The 10,305-nt window shown below is 47.7% G+C and overlaps 1 protein-coding gene across 1 annotated transcript; it reads right to left on the bottom strand.

Annotated features, from left to right (window-relative positions):
• Positions 1-928: 928 nt before the first annotated feature.
• CCDC25 (coiled-coil domain containing 25) lies at positions 929-10,075 on the bottom strand. Its single transcript, XM_053458464.1, has 10 exons — positions 9,954-10,075; positions 8,987-9,110; positions 7,960-8,007; positions 7,115-7,154; positions 6,341-6,392; positions 5,188-5,263; positions 3,811-3,914; positions 2,065-2,267; positions 1,583-1,628; positions 929-1,396 (listed from the first exon to the last, which is right to left on the bottom strand). Exons 2-10 carry the CDS (start codon positions 9,009-9,011, stop codon positions 1,367-1,369), a joined length of 624 nt encoding a protein of 207 aa, XP_053314439.1. The 5' UTR covers positions 9,012-9,110; positions 9,954-10,075; the 3' UTR covers positions 929-1,366.
• Between the last annotated feature and the right edge of the window lie 230 nt (positions 10,076-10,305).

Here is a 10,305-nt window from a genome sequence, read left to right as displayed (position 1 = left end):
CAACTCATATGATGTCCCTTTAAAGTGCAGCGCAAAGGAATGGAGCAGTGTGTCGCAGGAAAGGGCCATGACAATTACAAGACAAAATAAAATAAATAAAACCCAACTACACTTTACACACTAAAAGCAAAACATCTGACTTCACGAAGCCAAGCCTGATGTTTGGCAGCAGTTGAGAGGCGGCCTCTAGTCAATAATCAGCGTTCTATTTCATCTGTAGGTCACGGGATTAAAAACATGAACAAAATCAGAGGATTATGGATTGTAAAAGGATGTTACCCCCCCAGTTACCCCCAACACACAACATTTTCCAAGCGCCGTCATAGTCTGTCCCCTGCAGGGACCGGCTCATTGATATAGAATAGGTTATGACCTCACCGCGTAATATAACGCAGATCCACACGCTTTGTTAGTTCCCAAAATCAGAGTTAACCCCCGGGCTCTGTTTTCATGTTAAAGATTTTTCAGACAGCAGCATATCAGGCATTCATAGTTCTCACTCGGTTATCTGAGCCCCCAATCTACTAAACAAACACCTCATGTCAGGAATGGCTCAGCCCTTATCACCCAGTTGGACTCTCTGACTAATATAAGTCAATAGAGGAGCAGACTTCATTAGCATTGCCATAAAGCATCAGCTCAGTGTGGTGAAAGTCAATTTAAATCGGTGCATATCTGGGCGGCGGCTTCATAAAACGGTATAATGATGAAAAACACTAATATCCGTTCTTCATCGGTGGGGGTTGAATAGACGCCCCCTTAAAGGACCGTTCAGCACTTCATTCCAAAGAGACCCCAAACCCGTAAAATATGTATAGCCGATTATCAGATCATGGAGTTTTATACAGAAGGAGGCAGCACACAGGGAACATGCATGCAGAAATACATTTTTCTTGGTTAAGCAGCCATTTTATTTGCTTATTTTAACGCATTCCTTCAGAGACAGGAGTTGGGCAAACAAACGCGAGAGCGCTGAAAAAGCATTTAAAAAATAGATTTCATTCCGGACGCTTTCGTCAGCAGATGTTGGGCGGTCTCACGTGAGGCTAAAACTTTGGGGGCGCTGGAAGCCATAACGAGTCTGAGTTATGGCGACGGGCCGTCGACGGATCCAACAGCAAACCCAGGCTTTGGGAGGCGGACAGGACCCTCTTCTTCTTCTTCAGGGTCCATGCTGCCTTCTCCAAGGTCTTTATCAGGATTCCTCTGCCCTCCTCCCCAAGTCTGTGACTTCCCTCTCGTGGAACGCATGGGGGGGGGCTAACAAGCTGCGCGCACGTTAAACGCCCTGTTTAATTTTCCTTATTTTGGCATCGGAGAAACAAAAAAAAAGTCCAGCTGAGGGATGACGCGCCTCGGGCCGTCGTTACATGAACTCATCGGAGTCGTTGCCGTCCTGCTCAAAGAGGGAAATCGTATTAGTTTCAGGGATACTTTAACAAACCCCCCACCCCACCAAAAAGCGACCGGGCCCGTTACTGCATGCATATTTCACAAGCTACCCTTTAACGGCTCATCTAAGAGCGCCTAAAGTCTATTTATTGAGCGCAGACAGCCGTCTGCAAGATTTTAGGAGCCGTACCTGATTCGAAGACATGTTTTCGGATTTCATCAATGAAGTGTAGCTCCTGAAACACAATGGCGTGTTAATTATTACTATTATTATTATTATTATTAATTGTTTTATATAGCACCATCAAATTCCGTTGTAACATATACAGAGACCCGAACATCACAGGGGGTTTAGCATGCGCATGCAGGTTACAGACCCGCTGGGCTGTTTATCCAGTTAACCCATTCATCCGAATCGCCTTTAACGTGGTGGGGTTGGGGGGTGGTAGATGATCAGATGACTATTTCACCCCCCCCCCGCATTAACCATACATTATGAACTGCAAAGTTTCCTTCTAAAAGAATAAAAATTCTGATGTTTTGTGGCAATGCATATTTTTTTTTTTTAACAGAGCAGCCAGCGAGCGATAAAACACAGAGGGACTCTGATACTTCAATCATTCCATTAAGCCCAAAATTGTCCATTGTGGCCCCCACGGACCCTCTGCACACCTGAGCTCATCGAGTTCTTTCTTCTTCCTCATCTCGTCCTTCTCTCTTCGCTTCACTTCCTGGATCTGGGCTTTCTTCTCGTTCCTCTCCTCTCGGTCTCGCGACTCCTTCTCTGCGGCAAGGTCGGGGTAGCGCTCGTCCCTCGTCTTCTCCAGCCTGTTCACGACCTCGTTCACTTTCTTCTCCACGGTCACGCTTTTAACCTGGAGCGGAAGAAACAGGGGAGTTAGCGGCATGCTCGGCGAAATGAGGCCGGGGACCCCAAAAATAAAAAAAATCGGGCAAAAAGAATGGAAATACAAATCCATAATTCTGAAAAAAAGGGTATTTTCAAACATTCTTTCGTAACGTCAACAATCCAATGTGTCTTGTGACTGCGCGGAAAGGGAAAACATCCGGGTAGCCATGTTTTTTTTCTACGTTTAGTGGATTTAGGAATCTGTTTGTGAGCCGAGTGCTCCCTCTTCTGGATAAATTACAGAATTACAATATATTCAAGGAATGCACAGAAAATCCGACATTCTTTATTATTTAACGTGCCCACACGAGCTGCAGTGTTTGTTTTTTGGGATTTAAAGAAGGAAAGAGTTATTTCATTATAATTTAGACATGGGTAGAACTAATAAATCTAAACCTCCTGCCCGCCAAACAAAAAAGGCAAACGAAAAAAAAAGCAGCAACTCATAACGGTAAAAGGTCAGCGAACGGGAATGAGAGGGAGAGCGAACGGGAACGAGAGAGAGAGAGAGAGCGAACGGGAATGAGAGAGAGAGAGAACGGGAACGAGAGAGAGAGAGAGAGCGAACGGGAACGAACGAGAGAGAGCGAACGGGAACGAGAGAGAGAGAGCGAACGGGAACGAGAGAGAGCGAACGGGAACAAACGAGAGAGAGCGAACGGGAACGAGAGAGAGAGAGCGAACGGGAACGAGAGAGAGAGAGAGCGAACGGGAACGAGAGAGAGAGAGAGCGAACGGGAACGAGAGAGAGCGAACGGGAACGAGAGAGAGCGAACGGGAACGAGAGAGAGCGAACGGGAACGAGAGAGAGAGAGAGAGCGAACGGGAACGAGAGAGAGAGAGAGAGCGAACGGGAACGAGAGAGAGAGAGAGAGAGCGAACGGGAACGAGAGAGAGAGAGAGAGCGAACGGGAACGAGAGAGAGCGAACGGGAACGAGAGAGAGCGAACGGGAACGAGAGAGAGCGAACGGGAACGAGAGAGAGCGAACGGGAACGAGAGAGAGAGAGAGAGCGAACGGGAACGAGAGAGAGAGAGAGAGCGAACGGGAACGAGAGAGAGAGAGAGAGCGAACGGGAACGAGAGAGAGAGAGAGCGCGAACGGGAACGAGAGAGAGAGAGAGCGCGAACGGGAACGAGAGAGAGAGAGCGAACGGGAACGAGAGAGAGCGAACGGGAACGAGAGAGAGCGAACGGGAACGAGAGAGAGCGAACGGGAACGAGAGAGAGCGAACGGGAACGAGAGAGAGCGAACGGGAACGAGAGAGAGCGAACGGGAACGAGAGAGAGAGCGAATGCAGCAGCAGGCAACGAACTTCATTCCCAAATCAAAAATGGCCAAACTGAACGGGCAGGGAACTCAATTATTCATCTGAAAACTAATGGGCCAAGAAGGAACCAGAAGATTTGCTGAACCGCTTTTGGCCCATGTCTAGTAAGTACTTTTTTGGGGGGGGGGGGTTTAGTACAATTTTTAAAATTTACCACAAAACCAAAAATTTTAGTTACATCTTTTTGCCGGTGAAACCCGATCTGTCCGACGTCCATGTCTCCTGTTTTCCTCAAGTTCGACCACGGTGTGTAGACAACGTTTATGTTGTTCATTTTACATCCTGCAATTGACAAAAATACTGATCGGGACGTTCATCTCAGGGACAACTAAAGACGAACAAGGCGTAACCGAAGAGCCATGCGGTCCCCGTCTAGTCGCCCGTTCCTCCTGCTGTAAAGACTCAAACCTTAATGAGTCGTTGGTCTCGTCTTAGATTCAGGAGCCGTATGTCTATCCCATGCATGTTTAATCCCCTCACTGTATTACCCTCTACCACTTCTGCTGGGAGGCTGTTCCACTTATTCACCACCCTTTCAGTAAAGTAAAACTTTCTTCCGTTCTGACCCTCCGTACATAACCCAAGATGCTCCATTCAGCGCCCCCCCCGTTTATTTTGCTTCTATCTATTCTCACTCGCTCCCCAATATGAGGCCAACAATAAAGCAGATTTCTGATAAAAGATTTAACCTTAAATATCAACTGGTTCGAATAACTAGTCTTGTTTCAAATCTTCCAGAACATTCCTAGATCAGAATATATGACCGTTCTTTTACTCCTGGGTCTGGGCTACCATCTACCTACAGGATGATTGCTACTTTCACATTTTTTTCAGAAAAAAGTATGACTATTTATACATATATCACAATATTTAGTAGGAATAATATATTACAAAACAGAGGCAAAATTGGAGGGTTTTTCATTAAAAAAAACGTATTATAAATCCTTTCACTGGATAGATGATATAAAAGCTAATTTATGTTTCGCAACATTCCACACACTTAGGATTTTTTTTTTAAGTAAATTTTAACTGGGTTTTTTTTTTGTTAATTATTACTATTTGGGAGGAATTGCTGCGCCCCTTAAATTCATAAAAACATTTTTTTTTTCTTTTGCATGACCATTAGTCCCTTTTAGGCCCTCGTAGACTCGTAGTTCTCCTGTAACTATAGCGCCCCTCGATGATTATGTAACATCACTCAGAACTTGTTATATATGCCTTTTTACTCTTTTTATTTTGATTTATTTTATTTTTTATTACTACTTTTAATTTTTTTCCCTCAAAATGGAGAGAAACTTAATTCCGATCTCTCTCATCACGCTCCCAAATAGATCAGAGATATAACGATCAGCTTTGAAAGATTATCGGGAATGGAGAAGTTTCCCCTGGAGGAAGGGCAGAGTTTGCCCCTATATAACCCATACATTTAGGTTTGTGTTCTGTAGGCCAATAGGAAAGGTCTCTCCTGGGTTGACCTTTAACGTCGTGTAGTTGCGTGGGTGAAATAAAGTTTTGTGAAAGTCCTATTAATATGGTTAGAGATGCCGGCACGTACCCTGGATGCTGTTGGCTTTCACCAGCTGGGCGCAGTCCGTTAGAACGTCCTTGGGAATATCCTCTATCGTCTGACCCTAAACACGGGAAGAAAAAACCAACAAACGCGTGAATACCGGTGAATGCATCGGAATCGGGGCGTCCGCTTGACGCTTTTGGTCTAAAGTCATCTCGCCGCCTGCCTCTGAACGGCGCAAAGTCTCCTTATCCATAACAGCCGTTCGTTCTGCCACGATGCGTGACCGGCCCTCGGCTGAATTTGGGGCCGCCAGCCACAGAGCATTTCAAGCTCCAAAACAAATCGCAAAGCCCACCGCACGGACAAAAAAAGTGTATTTAATACATTCTTAAACTGGAATAAAGTGACATCCGTCACCTAAAAATACACGGCCGCCCCGCTGGTCTTTATCAGCGCATCTCGCGAAGGCATGAATGATAATACTGATGGAAGGAGTCTTCTTCCGATACCCAAGTCCCGTGCGATAAAACCATTTACTACTACAGAACACGCAAAAAGACCGATCGCAGGCTCCAAAAGATAACGGGTGAGAGCCCCATGTCGTAAACAGTAATCATCAAAAGAAAAAAATAATGAATTATTAAAAATGTGCTTTTATTATACTCAGATCGAATAAAATGACCTGAAAATTGCCCGAGAAAGAAATCTCATCACCCGCAGCCGGCCACTAATCACATAGATGCAGGATTAGTAGCAAGGCACTGCATAAAACATACGTAAAACATCTCAGACCCCACGGGAGAGCTCAGAGATTATATATATTTTCATTACCATTGTTCCTCAAATCTAACGTTCTAATCTACAAGGGGGCAACGCTGCAGAGCCTCTGTGGGGTCAAAACGGCTTCAGCAGGGGCTAACTACGGTTAAACAGAAAGCTGTATTATTAGCTGCGTCATCAGTTACCAAGGAAATCTGCGGCCGCCGGCTGTACGGAGGGATGAATGCAGGGTCTGATCTCTGGAAGAGCCGCCGACCGAGGTGTCTGCCGAATGTTTATTTGTGAAATGCTCTCGGATCCGCCTCATTTAACTAACAGGCTCCTCCGCAAGCAACAACGCAAGCGACAACGCAAGCAACAACGCAAGCAACAACGCAAGCAACAACGCTCGTCTTCTCCTCTCCCGGAGATTTACCTGGTGCAGTCGGAGATAAACGTGAGCCGACGAGAGTTTGTCCACGTGAAACCTGCGGGCGAAAGAACACACGAGGTCGGTGAAACGGGAGACACTCCTGCCCCAAACGGAAGACGGGAAGACGGAGGGTCTAAAGCTTCTGCAGGACACGGGAAGAACGACGCGATTGGTCAGCCCCATTTGCATAAGAAACTCGCGGGGGCTCGCATGGCCCCCACATATTTAAGATACGGAGAGACTCAACGGGCTCCGAAACACGAGAGACGACGAGCTTCTCCTTGATGGAAGAGTCTTAGTGACCCTCAATACTACACCAGTTAACCCCCGAATAACCAGCAGCCCCTCCATGCCATTTCTAAACTGCCATAAAGGTCCTATTCCTGTATAAAATAAACCCACAGGAAACCCACGCCAAGCTCTACGAGGACTGCATATATCCCAGATATCCCTTCATTACAGCGAGCAGTCATCTGAAGCCTTCTACTTCCTGATTCCGGCACCAGTTACGCAGCTAGGAAGAGCACTAGGAAGAGCTAGGAACACTTAGTGTTAAGATCGAGTCTCGCTTTCTAACCGGTTCCCCGACATAACATTCAGACATAGAGGCTCAGATCTCCCCCCACCGCGGATTACAGCAGAAGGGAACGTCTCAAACACGTATGTAACGTCTCTCCGGACTGCCGTTACTCTACGCGATGCACGAGAACTTCACCCCGAGACGCTCTCTCAAACACGTATTTCAGGGAATCTGCAGCTGCTCTGCTTCCTACGTACCATATATCCTCCGGCCAGCCGTATTTTATAAGATCTTCATCTGGAAGACAATAAATTTCCATCAGACACGATAACTACAAAGTGTGCAGCCACGCCGCCGCTCAAAAGTTTGGGGTCACTTAGAAACGTCCTTGTTTTTTTGAAAGAAAAGCACATTTTGTCTATTGAAAAGGACCAGAAATCCAGCGCAGACGGGGTTAATGTTGTAAATGACTATTGTAGCTGGAAACGGCTGATTTTTAATGGAATCTCTTCATGGGCCTACAGAGACCCTTTATCACTCCCATCACTCCTGTGCTCCAATGGCCCTTTATCACTCCCATCACTCCTGTGTTCCAATGGCCCTTTATCACTCCCATCACTCCTGTGTTCCAATGGCCCTTTATCACTCCCATCACTCCTGTGTTCCAATGGCCCTTTATCACTCCCATCACTCCTGTGTTCCAATGGCCCTTTATCACTCCCATCACTCCTGTGTTCCAATGGCCCTTTATCACTCCCATCACTCCTGTGTTCCAATGGCCCTTTATCACTCCCATCACTCCTGTGTTCCAACGGGCCTTTATCACTCCCATCACTCCTGTGCTCCAATGGCCCTTTATCACTCCCATCACTCCTGTGTTCCAATGGCCCTTTATCACTCCCATCACTCCTGTGTTCCAATTGCCCTTTATCACTCCCATCACTCCTGTGTTCCAATGGCCCTTTATCACTCCCATCACTCCTGTGTCCCAATGGCCCTTTATCACTCCCATCACTCCCACGTTCCAATGGCCCTTTATCACTCCCATCACTCCCATTAGCGGCAGGCATCATGTTATATCAGTGAGACGCAGGCCACTTACTTTCATACTTGTCCTTTCCCATGTAAATTGTGTAAGCCGGGGAGACGACTGCAAACAGAACACACGAGACGGAGAGGTGGATTAGCGAGCGGCTTTGGTATTCTACATCTCATTATCCTGCGATTTAACCGATTAATGGCACTGGAACTCTTACAAAAACAAAACGAAGGAAGTCAGGATCCCAGCGGGTGGATCAACACAACGTGTTGGGAAGTCACAATCTCCAGGCCATGCGCAAAACCGAAGGGACTTCCCTGAGCTCCCTGAGTAAGTGGAACAGCCTCCCAGCAGAAGTGGTAGAGGGTAATACAGCGAGGGGATTAAACATGCATGGGATAGACATACGGCTCCTGAATCTAAGACGAGACCAACGACTGATTAAGGTTGGAGTCTTTACAGCAGGAGAAACAAGCGACTAGACGGGGGCCGGATGGGGCCGATCTGCCGGCAGATTCCACTAATTTTCTGCTTTGCCTGAAATTACATAAAATATCTACAGTTTTGAGAGCTGTATGAAAAAAGCCCCAATTATTTGATTCAAACAATAGTGCCCCCTGGTGGCAACCTCTGGATTAACGGCATTATACGCTCACATCACGCTCAGCCGCGTGGAAGTACTTTACTCGCTGTAACAATAAAGTAAAGCGCTCCTGGGCCGCGACACAACTCCCTCAGAGCTCCCTACTCTCGAGTATTTAATTGGGAGGGTTTTCTGCACATCGGGCCCTCGGGGCCCCTGGGAACTCTTGGGCCGGTCAATGCTAGATCTGGCTGACGATGACTTCGGCCGGACCTGATCCTGCGCGCTGAGGAGGAGGCAGGCAGGTAAGGAGGATAACGAGTACGCGGCAATCATGCAGAAATCCTCCATCCATTAGCAACGGGGATGAAACAAAGATTAAAGAGGGGCCCCTGAGCCCCAGTATGTTCTAAAGTGTAAACCATGGCCGGAGGGGCCGGTGTGCAATACCGGCACGGGGCACACATAGAACGGCACGGGGGCACACAGAACGCCGGGCTTTCTTACCGCTACTTGTAAAGTAGAACACCATAGTGGGTCTCTGCGATGCGGCTACACCAGAGGGCAGATATCCGGGGGTTAATCCGTAACAGGATGTGATCCGGCTCCGTACATAAACACCAATAGACAGCTGAAACGCAAAGCTCACCGTCAGAATTCCGATACACATAGATAACGGTTAGTTATACAGCCGTGTAGAGTACAGGAGGAAAGGATATTGTGTTGGCTGAAACACATGCATGTGTTGGCTGAAAGGATAGTGGATAAGCGGAAGAGCCTTCCAGCACAAGTGGCAGAAGGGAACAAGCGAAAGACAAGCTTAAGAGTAAACAGGATTTAAGTATTGAGTACAGGAGGGATTCTTGTTCCAAAGGAGGAGAAATGACAACAAGAGACCAGAATCTAACACCAGAGAGGCAGAGGATGAGACGGAATAAAAAAAAGTTTTACTTTACTGAGAGGGTGATAGATAAGTGGAACAGCCTCCCAGCAGAAGGGGTAGAGGGTAATACAGTAAGGGTATTAAACATGCATGGGATAGACATACGGCTCCTGAATCTAGGATGAGACCAACGACTGATCAAGGTTTGAGTCTTTACAGCAGGAGAAACGGGCGACTAGACGGGGGCCGGATGGGGCCGATCTGCTGACAGGTTCTATGTTTCTATGTTAGGGTAAGCTGGACAGATAAGCAGTCAGAAGGACTGAAGCTTATCCGCTGTCATATGCAGCAACTGAATGCAGTAATCCAGTTTCTTTCAGGAATGACCTGGCGGTACCGAATAGCACCTGCCACCCCCTGCTGCCAAATACAGGCGTCACTAGTCACAGAATGCCTGAGCATGGTGGGAGTATACACTGTCCCGAAGCCCAGGGGTCCCTGGGTAGTCACCCTTTACTGCCCTCTCCCTCTAGGGAGCTCTCATCCCTCACGGCCCTCTCCCTGTCACAACCGGGGTCTCTGTGTACTCACTCTCCACGGCCCCCTCCGTTTCCTAACGGGGGGTTTCTGTACCCTCACTGCTTTCTCCCTCCCACTCCAGAGCCGGGAGTCTCCGCTCACTCCTCTTCCGGCAGCACTATCCAGCTCTAGCACACAGTGCGTTTCACACACCGGAAGTGGACACTGAGCAGACGAGTGCATCCCCTGCCAGGCGAGACAAGACACGCAGCAGCCGCTTGCCAGCAGCGCCGCCTGGCGGCCAGGAGCCGCTAATACAAGTCAGGTCCCTGGTCATATGATGACGTCACTGGAGGAGGTTAACTCTTTCAGTCAGGGGTCTGTAGGGTCTTTAGCGACCCTGATCTGGTCTCTCTCTATATAA

Source organism: Spea bombifrons, chromosome 3 (assembly GCF_027358695.1).
Source record: "Spea bombifrons isolate aSpeBom1 chromosome 3, aSpeBom1.2.pri, whole genome shotgun sequence".
Classification (NCBI taxonomy): Eukaryota; Metazoa; Chordata; class Amphibia; order Anura; family Pelobatidae; genus Spea; species Spea bombifrons.
The sequence above is the reverse complement of the archived record's forward strand: the minus strand, read 5'-3'. Positions and strand labels throughout refer to the sequence as shown.